The sequence below is a fragment of the Xyrauchen texanus genome, chromosome 14 (genome assembly GCF_025860055.1).
Source record: "Xyrauchen texanus isolate HMW12.3.18 chromosome 14, RBS_HiC_50CHRs, whole genome shotgun sequence".
Classification (NCBI taxonomy): domain Eukaryota; kingdom Metazoa; phylum Chordata; class Actinopteri; order Cypriniformes; family Catostomidae; genus Xyrauchen; species Xyrauchen texanus.
Genome location: NC_068289.1, coordinates 47,301,575 through 47,328,401, shown reverse-complemented (window position 1 = coordinate 47,328,401; position 26,827 = coordinate 47,301,575). Strand labels below are relative to the sequence as shown.

Sequence of the window (26,827 nt, the reverse complement as noted above, 5' to 3'; positions counted from 1 at the left end):
GATAAATCTGACTCAGAAATGTATCAGACCACAGAAAGATGTCTGTACACACCTGAAAGTAAAAGTCCAGAACAGCATTCATGTCTGTGCCCTCAGGAAAGCACTACATAGAAAGAGAATGAAGGGTAAAGGTTGGAATCAGAGAGGTTAAATAAGAATCTATACAGCTGTCCACAAATTATTCCAAACAACAGAAATATTTATAGATAATTGGATGCAATGAATCAGAAGTGACAGGAGCTCTGAGCAACATCAAAATCATTCAGAGATACTAACCTTTTTTTCTTTCAGGTAGTAGCCAATAGCAAAATTCCTGTCTCCTGACTCACGCTCTGACTGGAATCTAGATCAAGAAACGGCAAACATTCAGATACCTCGAAAGAACCCAACACATACAGTCTAATTTCCCACACGCTATTCATCTTATGCTTTCCTTCTTCCTTGTTTCAACTTCTTCATTGATGAACTTTGCCAATGGTTAGTTAACATGAAATACGTTAGGGAAGTAGACATACTATACTCCATCTAAAACCATTTTACAATGTATTTTGCTAATTCTTTTATAATCACTATACATGCAGCTTTTATGGCCTGATATTAAGAGACTACATTGAGTAGTTGTACTTTTAAAAATTAATTTGTCACACCACAGGACATAAAACAATCTAGCAAAGGCTAAACGGTAATTGAAAATAGTGAAAATCTTAAAAGTGTCAATTATTGAGATGCAACCAAACTTTATCAATGTTTGAGAAGGGCTTTTTAAGAAAAGGAACAGTCAAAAGATTGCTATAATGAGTAATGGTACAGATGAAAGCACATAACTGAAATTTCCACTTACGTAGCATTGCTGAAACCAACATATTCATTTCCTCCCATCTGCTTCAAGAAGTTCATCACCTGCAGGAGTGTACATATAACAACAGGTAAATAAAAACAGAACCAAAAGACAACAGTTCCTATGAAGAGTAGAATTGTTATCTATTGATTATTTACTCACATAATCAAACTTCTCGGCATTGCCTGCCCCTTGCTGAAAGACACAGAAAGAAATAAAAGGAAATAAGAAAATGAAATGGAAATGGAAATAAATTCTGTGTTCATGATGTGTTCACAATACTATTATTATAAAATCCACATTAAAAATAAAATATGATATATTCCAAATAAAATCAGTTTTAATGTAATATCAAAAAATAAATTAGCAATACAACATCAACTAACTTTATATTCTGTAAATATTACCAGTACAATACTAAAATCAGTTAGTAGTCTGCAGTTAGAAATCAATGAGAAGCAAATGATTTAATTTGTGGACTACAGTAAAGTATTGTTATGCTCTAAAAAATAAATTATGATGAACTGCTACAGAGAAAAGAGTTAAAACTGTACATGAAGACCTGCAGGCCAGACAGAGAAGTAAAAAAACAAAGTGTTGTGAATCAGCATGGCTGATAAATATTTTAGGATGATTCAGGTATTGTATCTGAGGATCTGTGCATTGTGTGTTGATGCATTAGTGTGTGAAGGTATGGAACAGGTTGTTTAAGAATGAGTTCAAATCAAGGCTACTACATCTAGCTACTGTGTCATCTGTGCAACTGTCTGAATCATTATCCATTAACCTACAAACTTTAGCATTGAGCTATTTACCTACAACTTTGAGCATTGTATCATTGCATTTTCTGTATAAATGAACAATGACTATTGTTTGTGTTTGTCTTGCTATTAAGATTGATGAACATTATTGCTTACAAAACAGATGGGAAAAATGTATGAAGAAATGTTAAGCTTGTACTACATATCCAGTTTACCATGGAAGCCCACAGAGGCCATGCATTATTATAATGCTGGCTTGACAAGGCCAACATACTGTTATTGCATAAACTTGGGTTATATTTGAAACTCCTTGTGGACTTTCAAGCTATGTCTACCAATCTCTGCACAAGGGCGGCCTCGATTATTAAATAATCATCCAATAAATTATTTAAGATAACTGCAATAATTGTGCACTTTAAATACCAATCACAATGTTGACCATATTTTAAGTATATGGAATTTTAAGTCATTACCCCTGTGCAATATTTTCCAAGCCTTAAAAAGGAAAGCTTAAAATATTTCCCTATTTTATATGATTCCAAGTAAAATATTAATAAATGACTTCTTAAGATATTTGAAGCACACATAAACCTTAAGAGGTATGACCATTTTTTATGACAATTACTCGCAAATATATGTTTGATAATTAATTGTCAGCCAAATTGCATAATCTGACGAGGGATGTGCCAGGGTGGTCGACAAATCGTGTGGGGTCGACTACTAATAATATACAGTATTTAGTGGTAGTTGTTTTAATGGGAGACGCAATTTTCAAATTAATTGAGTGATACAACTTCTTAGAGAGCATTTTTGCATGATTGTGGTTTGCTGTGCTTAAAAGTGAATAACAGTCAGTACAGTAAAACACTCAAATTTACAGTAAAGTACAGTGAAGTTGTCACTTTAATGCTTTAGGATTAGTCTTCTCATTATTATACCAAAGCTCCATATCAGCAATACATTTCACGATGATCACAGTCTGACGTAAAAATTTTCTGCTGTGAGAAATGTTCCTGTATGTGAGGTGTTGTTGGGAAATTAAAGTATTTTGTGGATTCTGTCTGACACCGCTTTAATAAATAGTTGAAGTAAAAAAAGGATTAAACTGCTTGTAGCCTCGTGGTCGCTAATGGGGTTCTCACTTTTGGTGGGGTACGTGGGGAGTTGTGCATGGATGCCGCAGAGAACAGCATGAAGCCTCCATGTGCGCTAGATCTTTGCGGTAATGCGCTCAACGAGCCAAGTGATAAGACGCACGGATTGACTGTCTCGGATGCGGAGGCAACTGAGATTCGTCCTCTGCCACCCTGATTACGGCGAGTTACTACGCCACCACGAGAACCTAGAGCGCAAATTGAGGAGAAAATCAACAAAAAATAAAGAAAGAAATATCCATTAGTCACGATATTGAAATGCTGCACTTTGCATCCGTATATCCCGGTATTTCCAGATTGTTGTCAAGTGAACATAACGAAGCCTAAATATAGATTATTATCCTTAATACAGACTAGTCATTTAAACAACAGACTGACAAGATGATTACTAAAATTGGTAGATTTGCGCATCCCTAATTGTGACAGCCCTACCCGGCAGAGCCTGCAGCCTGTTCTGACACATTAGGCGTAATATTTTCTACCTGATCAGATTTCACATCGCAGACATTAACAAAACGTTCAGTTTTTGGTTTGAACGTTAATGATTTAAAACTGTAAATAACTACCTACCTAACTAACTACAGTAATTAACTATCTAGCTACCCAACTACCTAAGATCGATTACATACAAGGCAGAATACAATATTATGAAAGCATGACTGAATATAATAATATGCATGGCCTCTCTTGGCTCCCAAAGCTTACATAAAGAAATAAAAAATAAAAAACATTTTATCCTGCACATATGCTCTACTGTCTCTATTTCATTGTCATACTGAACAGCACAATGACACTACTGATATTTTAGTATCCAGGCTGTTTATGGGGAGGGAGGAAAAATGGAAAGGAAAATTACCAACGTCATTGACCTGCAGCAGTGGTCAAAAAATCCCACAGATCCTAAGTCTGCAAAATATGCAACAACATAAAACAGCACACAGAGAGCCTTCAACAGCATATCACACGCTTTAGTATTTGCTCATGGTGCTGCTCAAGGGCTTTGTAGAAAATTATGTCATGCGTTACTAAGGTTTAAAGAAAACCGACACGCATAGCTTACATTCAGAACAGACCTACCGGTCAACACATCAAAGGGGTGAAAGACAACGTCACACCAATATCATTCACAAGAAAACAACATGAGAAGATCATTGTTAAGGTGTGATGGGAGATTAAATGATTTAAAACTTATTGGCTGTGTTGTTTACAGGATGCTCAACATTCATCACAGATGATGATGGTGCATCCTTTTGCGTGTGGATTTGTACTGGGATAAAACAAATACATAAAAAATATGAACAGTTTTTCTTGTGTAGGGTTGGGAATCGAGGATCGGTTCTTATTCAGAACCAGTTCCATTTTATACAAAATAACAGAACTGAATAATTTTTATGACAGTTCCTTAATAGTAGTTTAACATCTGCATTCTTTTGCTAATGCATATGGACCAGCGCACAAAAATATGGCATTTCCTGCAATGCTACTCAATTGATGCAGCACTGCTGAATCTATAGCTCCACCGCAAGACAAAAGGGCCAGATAGAGCGAAATAAAACAATGACAATTTTTTATAGACAACACGTCTTTCTCAGTGGTTGCACACAATAACAAACAGAGCAACCAGATTAATGAATCAGTTGAAACAACTCACAAATAGGTCATTAACACACTCACTGAATCAGTCGGACCGGTTACTGAATTAACATCTGACTCATTCATTGAACCTTAAGTCATTATTTTCAGTCATGTCCAAAAATAAATACATCAAGAACTGTTACTGAGTAAGACTTGTTCACACTGGAACAGAATTGTGTTGTAATAAATGATGCTGTTCAAAATATGTTACCAAAAGTAGTATTGTCTTGTTTATTAATACTGTATATAAATTGCTTACAATTCCCATCCCTACTTATATGAGCCCACAGCAGAAGATGACAACAGTTTCTGCTGGACCAGCTCAGAAAAGCCTGCTGAAAATGTATTAGTGCATTTGTGAGTTAAGGAATGGATCACTTTTGGTGTTCGGCATTAAACGTACACATGCACACTTATACAAGGGCACAACTGTGGGCAAATAGTACAGTGCTATCTTAATGTAAGGCAATCAGAACACTTGAATCTAAACCTTACATTACAAAACCACCGTTAACCCAGCTGGAGTGTTTTTACTCTCTTGTGTGCTTGCACATAGATCAAAACACAAATATAACTCAGCTGCAACACACAAATAAAACCAAAAGGTGCAAACAACTCCAGAAATACCAGCTAGGCTTCATAAACCCCCTATATAGCACAGCAATACAGTATAGTTTAAATATAACTTGGGTGACTTTTTTTTTTAATAAGGCACAAGTTGGGCTGAGTGATATATCAAATATTCACAATATATTCAACTGATGATATAAAATGAATATACAATGTGAAACATCAATATTTTTTGTAACATTTTAAGTTAAAACTAATCGTTTCAATTAATCGACTAACTCTCAAGATTTAACTATTTGTTAGCGACATCACTCAAAAAAAATTCTTGGATGTCTCATGAATGTAATTTTTCATTCAGTATTAAAATTGTTTTAGTAAAAATATATGTAGTCAATACACTGCATGCAGTTATTAGGCAAGTGAGTATTCTGATCTTATCATTATTTCCATGCAAATGTTCCAACTCCAAACTATATAAACTTGAATTCTTATTGGATTCAATAATTTTCAGGTGGTATGTATTTGTGTAATGAGGGAGGGTGTGGGGAAAGTGTCTAACACCTTATATCAAGGTGTGCATAATTATTAGGCAGCTTCATTACCTCAGGTAAAATGGGCCAAAAAAGAGATTTAACTGGCACTGAAAAGTAAAACATTGTAAAATGCCTTTCAGACAGATGCAACACTCTTGAAATAGCTAAACTATTGATGCGTGACCACCGGACAATTAAATGTTTTGTTGCGAATAGTCAACTGGGGCGCAAATAACGCATGGAGAAGAAAAGGTGCAAATTAACTGCAAAAGACTTGATAAGAATTAAACGAGAATCTACCAGGAACCCATTATCCTCCAGTGCCACCATATTCCAGAAATGCAACCAACCTGGAGTGTCCAGAAGTACAAGGTGTCAAGTGCTTAGAGACATGGCCAAGATCAAGAAGGCTGAAAGACGACCAACACTGAATAAGATTCACAAGTTGAAGCATCAAGATTGGGCAAAGAAATAACCGAAGACAGATTTTTCAAAGGTTAAATGAGAGTGACACTTGATGGACCAGATGAATGGGCCGTGGCTGGATCACTAATGGACAAATGGCACCACTTCGAGTCAGGCGCCAGCAAGGTGGAGGAGGGGTACTGGTAGGGGCTGTTATCATTATGAGGTAGTTGGACCTTTTTGAGTTGAAGATGGACTGAAACTCAACTCTAAAACTTACTGCCAGTTTCTGGAAAGTACTTACTTGAAGCAGTGGTACAGGAAGAATTCCTCAACATTCAAGAAGGCCATGACTTTTATGCATAACAATAACCCAATCGCATGCATCCAAGTACTCCGCTGCTTGGCAGCAAGGGCCTCAAAGATGCCCAAATAATGACTTGGCCCCCTTCCTCACCTGACATAAATCCTATTGAGAACTTGTGGGCCCTTCTCAAAGGAGAGAATTTCAGTGAGGGAAGACACTAATCCTCTTTGAACAGCATTTGGGAGGCTGTGGTTGACTGAGAGCATTAATCCTGAGGAATACAATTTGCCTAATAATTGTGCATGGAGTGTATTTCTGTTCATTACTTTTACTGTTTAATTAGTGTTGTTATATATGTGCATATAAATGAAAATACATGCCTTGAATATTTTTAAGTTCTTACATTTACACATTTTGAATGGTCAACAATGACTTTTTGATGGAAATGTTGGTTCCTTTGATTAAAACAAATAACACAAATCGTTTTATAGCAAATAAATATAGAGATATTAACGATAATAGTAATACAAATATGAAGTATTTTTTTGAAGCTATATTGCCCAGCCCTTGTCACAACAGAGGGTGGAAGGGAAATGTTTGGAAAACAAAAATTCTGAATGAATTTTACTTAAAATGAAATGAAAACAGACTATTAACAATAATGGTCCTCAGAACGGGATGATTTGCACATTTTATTTTATTATGAAAGTGAAAGTTTTGAGAAGGTGTGTTAGATATTTATAGACATACTGTGTACAGCAATAAAACAAAAGAAAGGACAGGACAGGAAGCACCCATAATATGCACTGATGGTCACTTCTCAGACTCACTTGTATGGTTTAAAAATACAACTACAGCCCAAATCTCTCATTACGATTTCTGCAAATGTCACAAAAACTTTGTAAAGAACATTTAAACCAATATCAAATAGTTTATTCTGGCTAAGTAAAATCAGATAAATGTGAGTACTTGTAGTTGAATACATTTCTAACATTAAAACAAAATGGAAAAACAAGTGGAATTAGATGCTTACCTTAATTAGGGAAGAACACACAATTGCACCAGCATTCACCATTGGATTATGGGGTTTATCTGTGCTCCCCCAACCCCCACACACACACAAAAAAAAAACACAAAACACTCGTGTTGTTAGTACATAGGAATTTTCTGTTTTGTGTGGCAGAATTCAGAGAGACAAGCACAGTTTCTTCTGTTTGATACAGTCCAAATACTACTTTCAGGTGTGAATGCTGTACTAGGGACTAAAGCCACTCAAGTTACAGTAATGCTGTCATTACAGTAATGCAAATATATATATATATATATATAAAGCTGAAACTTCTTCTGATGCTGATAGTGATAATCCTTACCGTCCTCATCCAGGAAGAGTTTGTTGAAGCGTAAGCCGCTGGGCTCTTTCCCAATGAACCTGTGTACAAACTCAGTGCCGTGGTCATGCACGGCAATAGCATACTTGAGCGGCTTCACGCACGACTGCAGGCAAAATGGAACTTTAGTGTCACCCACTGTGTGTCTGTGCAAAATGAATAAACATAGATTAAAACCAGTGACACGATCCTATCATACATGGCATGTTCCAATTATCAAATGAGGAATCATAAACCTACAAAGAACCTCAAGGCCACAATGTGAATCATATTCAGATGTTAAAATATACTGAAAAAATTGTGGGCCTCATAAATTAATCAGGCATTCAGTAGAAAGATCTCAGTGTGTTGTTTCAATAACTTTTACTGTGGTTTTATTTTGGGGTGTTTTTTTTTTGTCCTTTTTCAAGAATGTCACTATTCAATGTCATTATTGCAAATGTGTGATTATTGCAAAAAAAATTTTTTTTTAATTCCCCTTTTGTGTTTTACAGCAGAACGTATGTGACAAAGATTTAGATCAACTTTAGAGTGAGTAAATAATGCCAACAGTTTAATTGGTAGGTGAACTAACACTTTAAATGCATTCTGCAGAATTCCACAGATTTTCCCTCAAAATGAGTTCAGATAAAATGTGAAAAAAAGTCAGCAGATTCTATCTGTTGATGGGTCAAGGTTTTGGCACTGTGTGATTGACATGCTGTGTCAGGAGCACAACCTCTCCCTCAACGTCAGTAAGACCAAGGAGCTTGTAGTGGACTTCAGGAGGAAAGACAGAGAACACAGCCCCATCACCATTAATAGAGCACTGGTGGAGAGAGTCAGCAGCTTCAAGTTCCTCAGTGTCCACATCACTGAGGAACACACATGGTCCATCCACACTGAGGCCGTTGTGAAGAAGGCTCACCAGCACCTCTTCTTCCTGAGACAGCCGAGGAAGTTTGGAATGAACCACCACATCCTCACACGGTTCTACACCAGCACTGTAGAGAGCATCCTGACTGGCTGCATCACTGCCTGGTATGGCAATAGGACTTCCCTCAACCGTAAAGCCCAGCAAAGGGTGGTGCGAACTGCCAGACATATCATCGGAGGTGAGCTTCCCTCCCTCCAGGACATATATAGCAGGCGGTGTGTGAAAAAAGCTTGGAGGATCATCAGAGACTCCAGCCACCCGAGCCATGGGCTGCTCTCACTGCTACCATCAGGCAGGCGGTATCGCAGCTTCAGGACCCGCACCAGCCGACTACATGACAGCTTCTTCCCCCAAGCAACCAGACTTTTGAACACTTGATCTCTCACAATCAATATACATCAGCACTGCACTTTATTAATCTTTTACTGGACTGTCATATATTGTATTCTCTTTACAATACAACCTACTGTATATTTTTTTATACAATTTACATATGGTCGTGTGACAATAAAGTGATTTGATTTGAATAAGAGACTAGAAAATCTACAGTTACTGTAACAGTCTGGTTATCATAGAGAGACATATGGAGGTAAGTAGATGCCCCATGTATCTTTAAAACAAATTATATAGCATAGAGTGAAAATATTTATCTTTGTTATCAAAGATCAAAGGATGTACCATGGCACATGGTTCTGAGAATTGTATTGAAGAAAACATCAATGACTGTTATTTTATGGTCTTGTTTTCAATGACTCTCACATGACTAGACATTAGAACATCCCCTCTGCTCTACCCTGTGTTTTATCTCCACTGGTAACATGTCCTGGTGAAAAGTGGAGCGCTTGTTGAATGATAAGATTAGCTGGTATTTTATCTAATGTTTTTGTGACCAACATATATGAAGCATTACCGGTACTTCAAATATAGGTACAGTAAATGGTCAGTGATAATGCTATTCAAGTTCTCTGATTAATAAATATCCAAAAAGAAAATCAAAGCTTGAAAGATTTTGGGGTATGCTTTATGTCTTACACATTACACAACTTTAGACGCAGCCTAAACTGGACTTCAAAAACAACATAAATGTGATTGGAAACTGAACTGAGCCCCTAACTTAAGAGGATGGAAAAGACATCTAAGTCCACTTTCAAGGCAAGTGCAATCATGAATGCACAGAATTGTTTTATAATATCTGGTCTACTTAGAGGTGTTTGTTCAATTTAACATAAACTCACTGAGCACTTTATTAGGAACACCTGTACAGCTACTTATTTGTGCGATTATCTAATCAGCAAATCATGTGGCAGCAGTGCAATGCATAAAACTAGGCAGATACGGGTCAGGAGCTTCGGTTAATGTTCACATCAACCATCAGAATGGTGAAAAATGTAATCTCGGTGATTTTGACCATGGCATGATTGTTGTTGCTAGACGGGCAGGTTTGAGTATTTCTGTAACTGCTGATCTCCTGGGATTTTCACACTCTAGAGTTTCCTCAGAATGGTGGCAAAAACCAAAAAACATCCAATGAGTGGCAGTTCTTCAGACGGAAACACCTTGTTGATGAGAGAGTTCAACAGAGAATGGCCAGACTGCTTCGAGCAGACAGAAAGGCTATGGTAACTCAGATAACAACAATTATTTTTTTATGTACTTCTTTTATCATGAAAATGTAATTTAGTGTTTGTTATGTATGCATTTGTTGTGATTTGGCTGCTACCCTGGCCAGGTCTCTCTTGTAAAAGAGATTCTGAATCTCAAAGGGACCTCCTGGTTAAATAAAGGTATAAATTGTAGTGAGCAGAATAGCAGCTCAGAATGCACACTCAAAACAAACTGAACCTTGAGGTGGATGTCACAAGCTAACATGCAATGAAACTAGACATTACTGTAAAAGTTAAATAAGTAATTCCCCCTCAATAGCAGATACACTGTACAGGTGTGTGATGATTTATACCTTTGTCCATCTACTGTGCAAAGGGACACAGCCCACAGGTCTGGGCTAAATTTGGCAAGTTGGGGAATGTAGTCAGCAACCTGAAAGCAAAAGAAATAGCTAGAAACAAATCCTTATCAAGCAGAACAAAACATCTGAGTTAAAATAAAGAGATTTAGGGCTCTATTTTCATGATAAATTATGAGAGCAATATTTGCGCCAGCGCAAAGCACAAGTGGGCGTAGGTGGTAGTGTTTGCTCTATCTGTGGGTATATGCACGTAAATGTGTGTATTGTCTGTTAATGAAGTGCCACAAAATGCAATCAGCTCCTGCATTTGTAGTTTGGAGATTCCATCAGCAGATAAATTTAAAAGCGGTGAGACAAGGGCAAGCAGGACAAGAGCCGATAGGCCCAGAGAGACCTACAAAGATCATAAAACACATACATCGTGTTCCTGAGCAGTGCAGGCGACATTAAAATCACAGAGCAGGGGATGCATTGCATACAGCCCATTTACACTTCCAAATTATTTTGGCTGTCTTCAGTTATATCAATGCTGCTTGACATGAAATGTAATATATAATAGGATGCTGACAGTACAATGACTGCAGAATTAAATTGCACTTGACCCAGCACATTAACGCTTTGCACGCGCAGTTTCGCCCAGCCCTTTTTGTGGGTGCTTAAGCATAGCGTTCTTAAAACAGGGCCTCAATATTTAAAGTTTTTTCTTTTTACCTGCCCTCCAGAAAGTTTTCGGCCTTTCTCATAGAGCGCATCAATGTTGGAAGTAAATGACTGGAAATCAGGGATGGCAAACTTCTTGCGGAAGGCCTGAGTGAGGAGCACAATATTGCTCTGGACACACCTGAGGACAGAAAAAGCCTTGTGACATTTTTTCACATGGAATTGATATGATAACACATAAAAATATTTTCTGAAATCCAGGTTTGCAAAGAAATGTATACAAAGGAACAAATTTGTCTACAAATCTAATTGTCAAGTGTGTCTATTCTCATTGAGGCATGAAACTGGTGGTTTATTTCAAAGCAACACTGGTTAGAGGTAGGTAAAAGTAGGTGGCAGCAGCATCTGAGCCAAAACACATTTCCCACAAACAATTTACCAAAATGTTGGTACAGTTGCTACACCAAGGTCCCTGAATGGGCAGACAAGCTCAAAATAGCTACATACACTGCTGGACTATAAATTTATGTACAGAATAGCATACAACAGTACTCACTCAGTACTATATCTGTAGTATGTATACTATGCACAGTGTACATATATTCTGAATGCAACACTGAAAAGAAAAGCGTTAACCTAAAATATGTGCTTCATGTTGTAATCTATCTATCTATCTATCTATCTATCTATCTATCTATCTATCTATCTATCTATCTATCTATCTATCTATCTATCTATCTATCTATCTATCTATCTACCCACAAACCCATCCATCCATCCTGTATATTCTGTATATATAGTTGTTTATCTTAGCTGACAAATAGCGGTTTCCTGTCTACAACTAACTGTGGGCGATTTAAAAGAGTGCGCTAATAAAATGCGATGCCATCCCTAGCAGCGAGGTCAACTCTGCCTTACTCTTATCTTAATATTTCCTTACTAAAACTTGCTCTTAACATTTTTGTAAATAGGTTTTAAGCAAAAAAATCCAAGCTAGGAACTCTTTGGAGAATTCCTAGTGGTAAGATAAAAATATTTGTGAATACGGGCCCAGATCATCATCTTTCTGTATATGGCTAAATGTTTTTGAAATTTCTCAAAATGTACATTTTAATTGTACATTGTCATTTTGTCAGTGGTGTATTCTGTTGCAGTATGTGGTCTACTTGTAAAAGTGTGGATCTTTTAAAACAAACAAACATATTGGCCTATATACAGTGTGATCATTATAATAAAAGTATATCACAGTTTTTAAAGAACCACACTTTTACAAGAACTTTGCTATATATCTACAGTATATGTAATATTTATTTTACTTGTGTTAATAACATGTGTCCATTATGTATTAAATAGCATATAGTGTAGTCTGCTCACCTTATTAATATAAAAAAAGTAATTCAAAGTTGTTAAATATAGTACAGCCCCCGAGGCTAAAGGGATCCTGCTTTCTGGTTCCTCGGCTTTGCTAATGAGGCTTTTCCACTGCACGGTACAACTCGACTCGACTCTGCTCACTGTTTGGGGGTTTTACACTGTGGAGAGTACTTGGTACTTTTTTTAGTATCACCTCGGTTGAGGTTCCAAGTGAGCCGAGCAGATACTCGTCAAAACCCTGCAGATCACTGATTGGTCAGAGAGAATCGTCACTACCAGTGTAACTGGATTTTTGACACGGGACATCAACCCACTAGTTTTAAAGTTAGCTACAGCAATAGCAGTATCATTTGTTCATGTGACTTTCGAACTGTAAAAAGAAATGACTGTGAGTGAGACAAGGTGCAGACGTTCCTCTCGTTAGCGACGAACGAAATGAAAAAGTCTTTCAGGAATTGTCTCAGCTGTTGGCCGCACAACTGAGACACGGCTACCACCGGACCTGCCAACAGTGTAGGGAAAAACTTAAAAGTGACCACAGAACCATCAAGGAAAAGTGGAAGTGGTTCGACCAAATGGACGCTATCTAGACCAGATGGGAGGGAGAGGGTAGGTTAACACTATACTCTGCTTGAAAGCTTCACTTTATTTAGATGACCAGCTACTGGAACGCTTGCTTCTAAAACAACCAGGCCAATTTAACTGTTACACTTGTATAAAATCACCATGCAATAACTGCTTTATGTAGCACAATGAGTTAGTAGCTAACAGCTAGCGGTCTTGTTATTATTTATTGTATTGTGTCGCGTTTAAGATGATGTCACGGCAGAGGAGGCGCAACTATGAAGATCAGCCTATAATCCCACCCAAGTTGAGGCGGCACTAAACAGCAATGGAAAAGCAAGCTCAGAAAAGTCGAACCAGTGGTAAGTTGAGTACCCCTGCTATAGGCTATGCAAAATATAATTTCATTTAAACCGACTTATCTCAGTTCAGGAGACTCACAGCTGTTATTAATGGGTTAAACTTCCAACGCACCGAGTCATATGACAAAACAACATGGCGCTGATCTCACATGAGTTTGTCTTTAGGAGAAATGGCAACAAAACTATATTTAGTAAGAAACCGTATTAAGATTTTACATTAAAACATGCTTGAGTCAAAAGATTAGAGTCTCTAGTTTCATTCATTATGGCATTTTAAACATTTCATATCACGGAATGGCATGCTTTTAAACACAGTGGCTAAGTACATGGACTATGGGCTAATTTTCTATATTCACTGTGCATTATCACAATGAGAATCAATGAATGAATGTATATTCAATATAGAAATTTCAACGAATTTTCAGTTTACACTGATGTATTCATCAAGCAGTAAGTATTCCATTAAAAACATGCCCTCTCTCTCTTTATCCTTGTGCGGCCCTGCATACACATACGTGGATTTTGTATTTTGGCTTCGCTATACGTAACGCATAATAAATTAAATTCACAGTGGAGTTTGTCTTTTGGAGTCTCTAGTTTCATCCGATATTCCATTATTAAAAATGTAGCGATTTTACATTAAATGCCATGCTGCTAAACACAATGTACATTAATGTGTACTTTAGCGTATTTTTCCTATATTTACTGTGCATTATTTATAAGAGAATTAATGCGTTCATTCAAAGCTGAAAAAATTTGCTTTCAGATGCTTTATATGGAGCTAGTATGACAATAGCACTTTGAGATTTAGTTGAAATGTAAAGTGCATTATAAATAAAATTTATTATTATTATTATTAATAGTTTGATGAAATAGGATGAAAGTTTCAGGCTGCAGACTCAACCTGTTTGGCAGACATGGGACAATGGTAATCAGTAAATAGATTCAGATTTGATAATGTATCATTTTATTTTAACATGGTTGGCAGTAATTGGATGATGAAAACTATCTGGTCTAGAATATATATATATATATATATATACTGTATATTGGATATCTATTATGTGCTACTTGTTACAAATCAAAAAGGGAAATGGAAAATGCACACAGCAGTAATGCTCGGGTCTCAGGAGGTTACGGCCCTGTCTCTCATGCAAGGTCACACCCTGACATTTTTTATCAAGCCTCTACAAGCTAACATACACCCACTGCATCCGTCTCTCAGCCAGTAATGAAGCTGTCAGTGCCAGCCAGATCGCCCGGCAGTAAACATAGTGCCAGCAACAAACACGCAAGAGGCAAGCTGAAAAATAGACATCCATCAGGCTGGTTATGTAGAGATGTGTTATAGATTATGTCTGGGGAGTGATATGCAGATTGTGTGGGATTTGCCCATGTGTGGCCAAATGATGGGGATTACTTACTATAAATAAGATGCAGAGTGCCACCCCCCAATCACAAATATCATGTAGTATAATGTTTTTGTGTGTATCTGAGTATGTATGGAAAAAGGTGTTTTTGGGTCTTGTCGGCATCCATATTAATGCAGAGATCATCTGTTTTAGGAAGAACCTTGTTGGACTAAAATTAATTGACTGAATTGAAGAAAAATATTTTTTTCTCTCTGGTCTTACCTGCAGTATCTAATTTTAGTTAACAGGCTAAGAAGTTCCAACACATTGCATTTTGCTTAATTTCAGATGATTGCCATATATTTTTACCAATGAATTTCCATGATTTTGAATCCAGATGAATGGATAATTATTTAAAACAATTTTTTTTAATAGAGATTACACTCTCAAAGAGGAATTCCTAGCCTCTGAAATATTTTAAAGCAAAGCATAACTAGAAAAAAATGACACCCACTGTAGAAATGTCCATGACTTTATAAAATATTATATCTTCCTTTGGATTTCCAGGCCTGGAAATCACAATTTAAAAATTCTCTGATATTTCCAGCTTTTCCTTGACCATTGGGTACTCTGAATATAAGCCTACAGGACAATTAAAACATACTTTTTGAAAAGGTGACGGTCCAGCATTACACCATCTGATGTGGACTTGAGGGTGACTTTCAACATATCCATACATTCCTTCAGCCGTGGATCTCCTGTTCGAAGTCCAGTGGCCTTCAGTGCCTGTATGCGCGTACACACACACACACACACACACACACACACACACACACACGTAATTTCCATGAATCCAAATCCAATGTGTCTAAGTTAACACAGATCATTTTCAAATGCAAACACATTTCAGTCCATTACTCATTACTATCATCAATGACAATAATCTTATATAGGTTCTACTTTCTTTGTCGAGCAGCTTGTCGACTGTGCCCCATTTAGTGGTGCTATTAATAACAACAACAAAGTGGTAAAAGTAAACGCTCGCCCCATCACATTTATACAATCATGGTCATACTATCACACAGATAAATTGCAGATGACCTACGAGCACAAGACATAAACAAAACACCCTGTGTGTATAATAAGTGCTGTCACTCACGGTAATGAATTTGTGTGCTGGGATCTTCTCCTGGCCTTCAGCAATACTGTAGAAGAGCAGGTCCTCCAAGCTGGGCAGGATGCCAGCCTTCCTCCTCCTGGAACAAGAGAGAAAAGTGCATTGACATTGAGTGAGCTCGCCTTAATCCATAACTCATAATATAATAGCAACCATGATACAAAATACAGTATGGGATATGATATTTTAGCTTGGGGTGACACATTTTAACAGCTTCAAGCAGGACCACAGATCAGCAGAGAAAGACAAAATGTCCATCTGTGCTCCTAGAATATCATGATTTTGAATATGTACAATATATATCCAAACACAAGGACCTGATAGAAATACTGGTCGGGTGTCTGCCCATGTGTTAAAATGCACATAAAGCTGATTAAAGAATTTGGTTAGTTGGGATTAAACACTACTGCTGGCTAATACAGAGACAGAGAGGCTTGCAGCACCATTTCAATGAAAAACATTTAACAGGCAGAGAAGAGTTAGTGGAAAACCTGCTTTTTTGAATGGCCGTCAGCAGAGGTGTAGTGGTAAAAAAAGAGGTGGGTAAACTATAAATTCTGGTGGACCACGACGTGGTCACCCTGTAAGGTGGGCCACTGCCTACCGGTTGTATGTGTATCCTGATGACATCACTATAGGCTATCATTTGATGGTACTACCAAGGGTATCACTGGTTGTTCCCTCATCATAGGTCACACAATCACTATTCAATTCATACATTAATCTAAGTTCTTGTTAAAGAGACCCAAGAAGGAATAATATGGTTGAAATCTATAAAGTTTACTAAATGACAAAACAGAGAGAACAAAAATATTTAAGAGAGATAGAGAGGGAGGCTTATATCCAGGGCTTCCAATGCAATGCACTTGTACATAATGATTAGGGATTTGGGATTATTTTCATAGTCGATTAATCTGTTGAATATTTTCTCGAATAATCAATTATTTGTTTGGTCTGTAATATGTCAGAACAATGTGGATCAGTGTTTCCCAAAAGCCCAGGAGGATGATGTCCTCAAATGTCTCGTTTTGTCCACAACTCAAAGATATTCAGTTTACTGTCACAGAGGAGAGAAGACACTAGAACATATTCACATTTAACAAGCTGGAATCAAATTATTTTTTACTTTTGTCTTAAAAAACGACTCAACCCGACTAATTGATTATCAAAATAGTTTAGATAGTAAAATAGTGCAGATTAACGACAGAAGAATGAATCTGGTGCCACATATTTAAAAAAAAAATTGCCGGATATCCATTTTTACATGAGACGTTTGGGCTAGTGAGTGACGGATGAATCTTGATGCAGTCTGCTGCTTCCTGCTGATTGGTCAACACTGACAGTAATGCAGCCAGGATTTCCCATACGTTCATTTATTTGTGGCGGCCCGCCAAAATATCAACGCTGACCGCCACACATTGATTTTCGATTTATTTTTTACTAAGCCTATTTAAAATCGTATTTGATTGCAGAGAGCCGTAGCGCATTCGCGCAGCACTAGGCTACCTCTTGCTCGTCCCTCTCTCTCTCACCCGTACCTCTCGCGCTCTCTCTCCGTCATGGAACACCGCTGCATAAATCTGTCCAACACAGCACTGTCAGTTATTACTTATTAGCCAGCATGCAAGGAGCCTAGCTAATAAGGAGAGCTAAGTTATTGTTAGAATACAGCTGGATTTTTGAGGTCAGCATGCTGTATATAGCTGGTAGTAGTCAATATCGATGCACGCGCATGGGAAACACTGGCAGCAGCGCATTATGAAAGACTTCGTCTTAGGTTTAACAACCTATGAAACTAATAATGAACAATATGAAACTAAAATGACATAAGCTTAATTTAAAATGGCTTAGGCACTATCTATTTAGAGGTGGATAAACGCAATTTAGAGGTGGATAAACCCACTTTGGAGGTGGGTAAAAGCTATTTCCGAATTCTGGGAGGTGCGTAAACGGCGTTTACGTGCGTTTAGCCTCCACTACATCCCTGGCCGTCAGTGAACGTAAATTGTAAATGAGGCCCATTTTTGAAATTATGATAAGTAGGGAATTAGGATGTCAAAAGGAACAGTACTTTGGTACCACGCCAATGCTAAAATTTAAAAAAGGAACAATATCAGTCTTCTTACAGTAGACTTGTTAACGAGTACAGACCAATTTCGGTACCTGACTGCTGTTACCGTGGTCAAGCTAGCCGCTATGAAAATATTTGTATGCACTGGGCGATATTGTAATTTCACAACATTACCGTGATGATTTTCTGCCGATATAAAATTAAGCAATACTGTGAATATTGTGATGATTTTAATGCACTTCATGCACTTTGGCCAATAAATATCGGCAGCCGATACATTCGTACATCCCTAATATAAATGTTTAAAGCCCTGATGTGTAATATGGAAGAAAGTGTGGTGAAATTGAAAATGGCATCAAGAATGGTAATAAATCAAAGGATACATACATTTTTGATAATAGAGAGCATTTTCAAAATGCTCAGTTTCCTTTTCAAAGATTAGTGTGAATATAGCAGAATCTTCAAAATACTGTTTATATTTTATATTCACATTGGTCATGCCACAACTCTTGTGCAATGCAAACGTGCACAATACACAAGTACAGCTTCACTCTTGTTAAGTTATATTAAGAGTTAGCAGTTGCATTATCACATTTAGATGGCTTTGACTCTAATGGAGCTCTGCATAAGCTGCTGTGGCACTGAGCCACCACAGTAATTCCCATCAGCCTACCAAAACATCCTCCCAAAGAGCACTGACGGGCCCACTTTCCCACCACAGCCTCTTCACCATAAACCATTTTAATTTACCCCCCTAACGGCAGTCCAGAATTACTATTTTCCTTTCCCACACTCAATTTACATTTACTCAATTCATTTCCCTGTATATTATGTGGTCTCATTTGAATGCAGGTCCTATTTAAGTAAAGATCAAAAGGTTTCATGAAAATGTCAATTTCAGAATTATTATTTTTTATTTTTTCATATGTAAAAATTCAGTTTTGAAAATTATGGAATGCAGAAAGGAAACCATTAAACAGGTTAGTTCAGAAAAAATCTCATCATTTACTCATCATGTTTTTCCAAACACACTCAAACCATAAAAAGCCAAAGCATTTCTTCCGTGGAACACAAAAAAAACGTTAGGCAGAATGTTGTAAGCAGTCAACATTCACTTTCATTAAATCTATTTTCCATTCAATAAAAGTTAATGATGACTGAGGCTTCTTCATAAGGTCATATGGCGTTTAAAGGACATGAGGTTGAGTAAAAATGTTTCATTTTTGGGTGAAATAGTTTTGATTTGGTTAGACTGGAGGTTAAAGACTATAAGTGACAGTTCAAATCATACTACAAATAAACAGCATGCAGAGCAATGAGGGAGAGAAAAAAACCATGCAGACTGAATGAGCAACATGCAACAAATGGATAACATAAACTATGACAAACCAAAATACATTGTGATGAAATACACTCACCTAAAGGATTATAAGGAACACCATACTAATACTGTGTTTGACCCCCTTTCGCCTTCAGAACTGCCTTAATTCTACGTGGCATTGATTCAACAAGGTGCTGAAAGCATTCTTTAGAAATGTTGGCCCATATTGATAGGATAGCATCTTGCAGTTGATGGAGATTTGTGGGATGCACATCCAGGGCACGAAGCTCCCGTTCCACCACATCCCAAAGATGCTCTATTGGGTTGAGATCTGGTGACTGTGGGGGCCATTCTAGTACAGTGAACTCATTGTCATGTTCAAGAAACCAATTTGAAATGATTCAAGCTTTGTGACATGGTGCATTATCCTGCTGGAAGTAGCCATCAGAGGATGGGTACATGGTGGCCATAAAGGGATGGACATGGTCAGAAACAATGCTCAGGTAGGCCGTGGCATTTAAACGATGCCCAATTGGCACTAAGGGGCCTAAAGTGTGCTAAGAAAACATCCCCCACACCATTACACCACCACCACCAGCCTGCACAGTGGTAACAAGGCATGATGGATCCATGTTCTCATTCTGTTTACGCCAAATTCTGACTCTACCATCTGAATGTCTCAACAGAAATCGAGACTCATCAGACCAGGCAACATTTTTCCAGTCTTCAACTGTCCAATTTTGGTGAGCTCTTGCAAATTGTAGCCTCTTTTTCCTATTTGCAGTGGAGATGAGTGGTACCCGGTGGGGTCTTCTGCTGTTGTAGCCCATCCGCCTCAAGGTTGTGCGTGTTGTGGCTTCACAAATGCTTTGCTGCATACCTCGGTTGTAACAAGTGGTTATTTCAGGCAAAGTTGCTCTTCTATCAGCTTGAATCAGTCGGCCCATTCTCCTCTGACCTCTAGCATCAACAAGGCATTTTCGCCCACAGGACTGCCGCATTCTGGATGTTTTTCCCTTTTCACACCATTCTTTGTAAACCCTAGAAATGGTTGTGCATGAAAATCCCAGTAACTGAGCAGATTGTGAAATACTCAGACTGGCCCGTCTGGCACCAACAACCATGCCAAGCTCAAAATTGCTTAAATCACCTTTCTTTCCCATTCTGACATTCAGTTTGGAGTTCAGGAGATTGTCTTGACCAGGACCACACCCCTAAATCCATTGAAGCAACTGCCATGTGATTGGTTGATTAGATAATTGCATTAATGACAAATTTAACAGGTGTTCCTAATAATCCTTTAGGTGAGTGTATAATAAGGAATCTCACATGATTTTTAACATACTTAAAAAATATAATTTGCTTAATCCCCATTTGAATAAATTGTTGTCTTTGACAGATATTACAATTGAGAATTCAAAGAATGTTCTTGGTTTAATACAAGCTAAGCTCTATTGCCAGCATTTGTGGCATAATGCCGATTATCACTAAAAGTAATTCGAGTAAATCGTTCTTGAGTAAAAAAATAAATAAAAAAAATAATTTAAGAGCTTTAACGAAACTATGATCCTGACATCTCTGCTTTCAAATGCGGGTTGAGTTTCCATCCATTGTGAGTGTTTTACTGTCACCTTGATTTTTGTTTTAAAAAAATAAAATAAAAAACTGAGCAACTGATTTAAAATTATATATCTGAAGGAATACTTGATGATTCAACCTAGGACTGGGCGATATGATGATATATATCATGTGGACGATATAAAGTGTCAACCAATAGAGATTTTCTCATCTGATATGAGAATGTTTCACGTGACTGTGGTCCGCTACAGAGACAGAAGAGCTCAGAGCGGGATCACTCATGCTACTCATTTTATTATTTTTTACTCATACTACATGTCATTTTTGACCCAGGAAAAGAAATCTCCACAGAACAGGACGACAGTCACTACGGCTGGGACAATTCATCGACATACATAAATACGTCATTTTCATATGCGTTGGTGCGTCGCAATGGAATAATTAAAATGGCAGCACCCGGTTTAAGCATGGATTCCCCAAAGAACAAGCTGCAGATAAAAAAAACTTGCCCACGGTCATCTAAAGCGTGGGAGTATTTTATCCAGAGACACAACAATGTGGTGCTGTGTAAAATATGCAAATTGGAAATGGCTTATCACAGCAGTACAACCGGCATGAACGAACACTTGAAGCGAAAGCATCCCAGAGCGCTTGTCAAGACGGCAGCACCGTAAGTTTTGTTGACTTTTTGTCCCCAGACAAACATGATATATAGTATAACAACACGTGTTTGTTAGTAGTAGTCACTTAAAATAGATTTTCAAAATGTTTCCTCATTGTCCCCATGTTAAAAGTAATTTCTGCACCGCTGCTAACGTAACTTTACACCATGCGTCATCTAATTTTGTTATTTGGCCATTTTATATTTTCTGTTTACTTTAACGGCCATGTATGAGTGAACAAAATGGTGTCAACTCTATGACTGTTACAGTCTGTAAATCGTTTCAATTATATTCCTTGCCCCACTGAGATTTACATCACTCCAAAATAAAATTAAAGTAATCTACATTTAGCAAACCAACAACAAAATAAATGAAACAAATGTAAAATTCAAGTCACTTTCAGGAGGAATATCAAATCATTGTGAACCTCGAGTTTAGCAGTCCAACATAAAATCTCTCAAATAAAATTAATGTTGGACTGTAAAACGGAGATTACCATTTAAGCCAGGGCTATTTTTGTTGCAGAATAATGCCCTGCAGTGCACACTTTGTTTCTTGTACATTTGTTTGTTTAAGACAAGATAATTTAATAAAATATTGAAATATTAATGAGACAAGTTTTTTATAATTATTTTGGGTTAATTAATTGTTGTATTAATCAAGTAATAATAATAAAAATAATTTAGAAAAATCTGCAAATTAATAATTAGATTAATCGACTAATCGGAAAAAGAATCGTTAGATTAATCGATAAAAATAATAATTGTCAGGTGCAGCCCTAACGCCCACACAGAAAATGGAGAGGAGCTTGTTATTAAAACAGGTGCGACATGGTGTACAGAGCAGAACAATTTAATCTGCAAACTGTTTTGCACAACGATAATCACTCGTAATAAAACAAACCTGTTTTACCACCTCAAAATGAAGCAGGCCAAAGAATATTATGAAAGCCAAAAGATGAACTCTGCATTAATTTATTTATTTAGCAAGAAGTCTTTCTTAATCATGGCCTCCTAATAATCCCCATCCATTAATTGGCTCTACAACTCTACTCTCTCTTGTCCACAAATCCCTGGTGTGTGGTAAGCGCACTGGCGCACTATGGCTGCGGTCACATCATTCAGGTGGATGCTGCACACTGGTGGTGGTTGAGGAGAGTCCCCTGTTATCTGGGTAAAACGCTTTGAGTGTAGTGTCAGAAAAGCACTATATAAATGTAACGTTCACTCATCCTTTGTGATATTTATTTCAGATTTATTTACTTCAAGTGTTTATTTTCATTGGATATTTTTTTACTTAAGTTTTATTTTTTTGTCATTGCTTTGAGAAGATCTTAATTTTTTTTATAGCAAAGTTTATAATAACAATAATATTGGTCAACGACATTTTTAACTAAAATGTGGCATACTGTTATATCTAGCATTTTGGTAAGATTCATGTTTGAAAACAGGTTGATTTTTATTTATTTTCTTACTTTGACATTGATTGTCTTGTTCCAAATATAGATGAAGTGGCTTTAATATATTAAGTATTTAATTCACTGACTGGAGTTCTTATCTCGTGATATAAGATTTAGGTCATATCTCCCACCCCTAATTCAACCCATAAACATGTCAACAACTCATTATCATTATGGCAAAATACTAAACAAAAATTACTGATGTGATTCAAATTTACATACTGCTGTTTCTGTTTATGATAATCAGATGTAAAATCTGATCAAGTTGATTTAGCAGCAACAGTGATGAATAAACAACTTATTTTTGTGCTCTCATTTAAGTTGAAGTGAGGTCTATTACTTGTATTACAGTCAATGTATGAGAGCCTCAGCCTGCATTATGTGATAAAAACAAATCACTTGTGTGCTAATCAGAATTGCGGTATCAGCTTACAGCAGGAACAGCAGGTCTGCAACTCTGCCCAAAGAGAGTGACAGAGACAGAGATGGACAGATTTGAAAAAGATAATGGATGAATCATCTGTGCAGGACCTTTGGGATCTAATTAGCACCTTAGGTCTTTTTGGTGTTTGCTTTGGCTGTCTGGCACATTCTCCTCTCCTTTTGTTGCTTGTTTCTCAGTCCCTTTGTGAGAAGGGAAGCCAAACGTACCATCCCTATGTCCATAATAAAAAGCAAGCAGATTCATTACTGTACTCAAGGTCTGACTGACAAGTGGCTGCTTTGGAGCGCTGCCTGGGTATGGTCAAATGCATTTCTTAATCAAAATGTCTGTCTTGGTGAGGTATTAATGTAAGTGTAAGTGAACATAAATGTGTGTTTGTGTGAAAACATTAGACCTCTGCATTTGTCTTTGCAGTATAAATTACTCTGTTTATGAATGTATAGCTGTTACATTATGGCTGTATAATTTCCTGTTAATTATTATTGCAAATTTAAAAACCTAAAATGTTAATTATTTCATAAAGAAAAATATGAATATATAAAAAAAATAATCTTTGTTGAGGCTGCCATGGGATTCCAGGAATTCCCAAAGAGATTGATAGCTCCCCAACCTCATGCAGACTTAATAAAACAAACATTAAGCATCTATTCATGCAACACTGATGGGTCAGAGAAGACAGACTCAGCACGTAACCAAAAACCACAGGCTGTGCAGAGACTGTAGATTCATGTCTTCAAATCTAATTTATGATGCCTCTGTTTGATCAACATCCCTTTTTATAAGCATGATGTGTACATAAAACTACCACAAACTAAAATGCAGTTGTTCAAGATCCTGAACACTGACAAGTGACAAAGTCTCCCTTGCACATAATGACCAGTAGCTTGTGTCATCCAGGGCATAAGCGCAGTCATTTTTGCACAGTCTGAAGGTGGCACCTTGTGAAGTTTTATAGTAGGCCTGGTAACAATAATTGCAGTTACTATGGTATTTTGGCTGAAACTATGGTTACCATGGTATATGGGTCATCCATTTGTGTATAATAGTTTCAACAGAACATAAAATATCAATAAATTAGTGTCAAACTGACCAATTTGAATCAGTCTTTCTATTAACTTAGGATTAGGTTATATGCAAAATTAACACAACAGTGCAGAGTGATTGTTTTTAAGCAACACTTTAATACACAGTACTCATATTAAAGAAATATCACACAAGCAAGAGTACTGTATGTCTAGCTATCAAAACTGTGATTTTATTTGTTTTTCATCATTTTGGTTACATGTAAGGTTTTTAAAAATGTACAAATCCATGTATTTCATCAATAAATATTATATTATATTGCGTAAATTCTTATATTTCCAAGTTTATTGTTTAATACATAATTTATACTACTTAGAATTATTTACATTGATTTGTAGAACACATGCTAAAAACAGTTACTGAGCTTCTATAAATAAGCCCATATTAACGAAAGAGGACTCAAATTGCTTCTTTACCGCGAATTGCTTTTTTTTTTTTTATTTTAACAATTGACTGTTAAGAACAAAAAGGATATTAAAGAAACTTTTCAACGATAAATGGATTGCGTGGATCTGGTCTTAAGACACAATAAATGGAATGAGTCAAACCAAACTTTTACTCTCAACCCGCAGTGAAAGGATAATGAACTTCTTCGACAGCGTAATACTCAATCACTGGTGAATGAAATCTAAACATTTAACAACTAGTGTTTAATCAAAGAAATTTTTAGTCGCAATGTCACAAAGAAATTTGGGTCTCTATTTTTATGAGTGCGCAAAGCAAAGCGCAATGCGCTACTACTGTGTGCAAGGTCTTATCCAATTTTTAAGTGCAATTTTTGTGCAAGCACAAAGCGCAAATGGGTGTGTGTGGGAGTATTTGCGCTACTGTGGGTGTATTGTATGTTAATTAAGTGGCGCAAAGCACGATTTTCTATTTTCCTAAGAATTTGGTTGTTGCGCTAAACGGTTCAATATCACGTCTTAACTCAGCACAAAGTCCAAATACAGCTCCAAATAAAGCAAATTTGAAGCTGGAAGATTCCATCAGCAGGTGGTAATAAAGTTTGTTCAAACTCTTAAAATATAGTGGAACATTAAATTAAGCCACTGATAATCCGTCGTAGCCATTTTGATAAAAAAAATATTATTTTTAGGATATTGTAAAACTATCTACAGGTCATGGCTTATTATTCACCACTTTGTTATTTTGATTACATTTTTGTTTTGTTTGAAGTGTAATTTTAATTTAGAAATATTTTTGGTTTATTTGTTTGTTTCAATAAATATTTATTTTTTTTCTAAATCAATATTGACCGGTAGAAGTGATACAATCACAGCAAATACTAGCCATGATCTGTGTGTCAGTAGAAGAAAATTATTAATAATGCTTACATTCTCTATAATTTAAAGGAGCAAACATCCAAATTATGATGAGAATCACATTTTCCATTCATATAAAAGGAGTGCATGTAACTGTCATATAAATATGCATGGCATTCATCAAGGATGCAGTTAATGCACAAAAGAATGCAAGTCCATATTTCTGTTCTTTTAATGCATTACATACAGTCCATTTACATTGCACTTGGTCCCTATTGCGCATATGATTTTGCAAAACCCACTTGTGCCTGGCCTAAGCACATGCTTGCACGAAAATACCAAAACTTCATGACCATGCCCATTGACTTTGTGCTTATGACTTAAGGCATTGCGTTGTGCATAATGCTTGCATGCTTAAAATAGGGCCCTTGGTCTCATATGCGGATATGAGAAACAATATTGAGATTGCTCGAAAGAAGATTGCGATGAATCGTCCTAGCATTGCATCTATTAAATGGTAAGGCCATTTCATGTTTTCTGTTGCTAGAGCTTTTGGTGTAGCTCTGGATCTGGTTGACCATAAAGTTCAGTGGATTATTGTGATATCAATATAAGCAATGTTTACTTTGGCAGGACATGATGCAATCCCATGTACATAAAAAACATAAAAAGGTAAATGGTAGTTCTCTTGTTAATAACGGGAAAAAAAATATTGGCCATTATTGGAATTCCGTTTTGACTGACTTACTGTACCAGTTATTGGCAATAAAACTATCTATTATGTGATATTTATAATACACTATTGACTCAACAAGCCCTTACGTTTTCAAGGCGATTACAGATCATTACTCATTTGGCCTTAAAACAGCAGCCATTTCAACCTGTAGCTCAAGACTGTTTGCCCACTGAAGCTAAGCAGTGTTGAGCCTGGTCAGTACCTGGATGTGAGACCGACCTGGGAAAAGCTATGGTTGCTGCTCGAAG

The 26,827-nt window shown here is 36.9% G+C and overlaps 1 protein-coding gene across 1 annotated transcript in view; it reads right to left on the bottom strand.

The window, feature by feature from the left end:
• Nucleotides 1-26,827, bottom strand: part of LOC127655199 (glutaminase kidney isoform, mitochondrial-like) — a 62,299-nt gene that overhangs the window by 14,975 nt on the left and 20,497 nt on the right. Inside the window, exons 2-11 of the mRNA XM_052142852.1 lie at nucleotides 15,945-16,041; nucleotides 15,450-15,571; nucleotides 11,185-11,314; nucleotides 10,465-10,544; nucleotides 7,574-7,737; nucleotides 7,237-7,295; nucleotides 1,001-1,033; nucleotides 842-900; nucleotides 277-343; nucleotides 53-103 (exon numbers count right to left, since the gene is read on the bottom strand). Coding sequence (XP_051998812.1) covers nucleotides 53-103; nucleotides 277-343; nucleotides 842-900; nucleotides 1,001-1,033; nucleotides 7,237-7,295; nucleotides 7,574-7,737; nucleotides 10,465-10,544; nucleotides 11,185-11,314; nucleotides 15,450-15,571; nucleotides 15,945-16,041 — 862 coding nt within the window. The remainder of the gene's footprint in view (nucleotides 1-52; nucleotides 104-276; nucleotides 344-841; nucleotides 901-1,000; nucleotides 1,034-7,236; nucleotides 7,296-7,573; nucleotides 7,738-10,464; nucleotides 10,545-11,184; nucleotides 11,315-15,449; nucleotides 15,572-15,944; nucleotides 16,042-26,827) is intronic.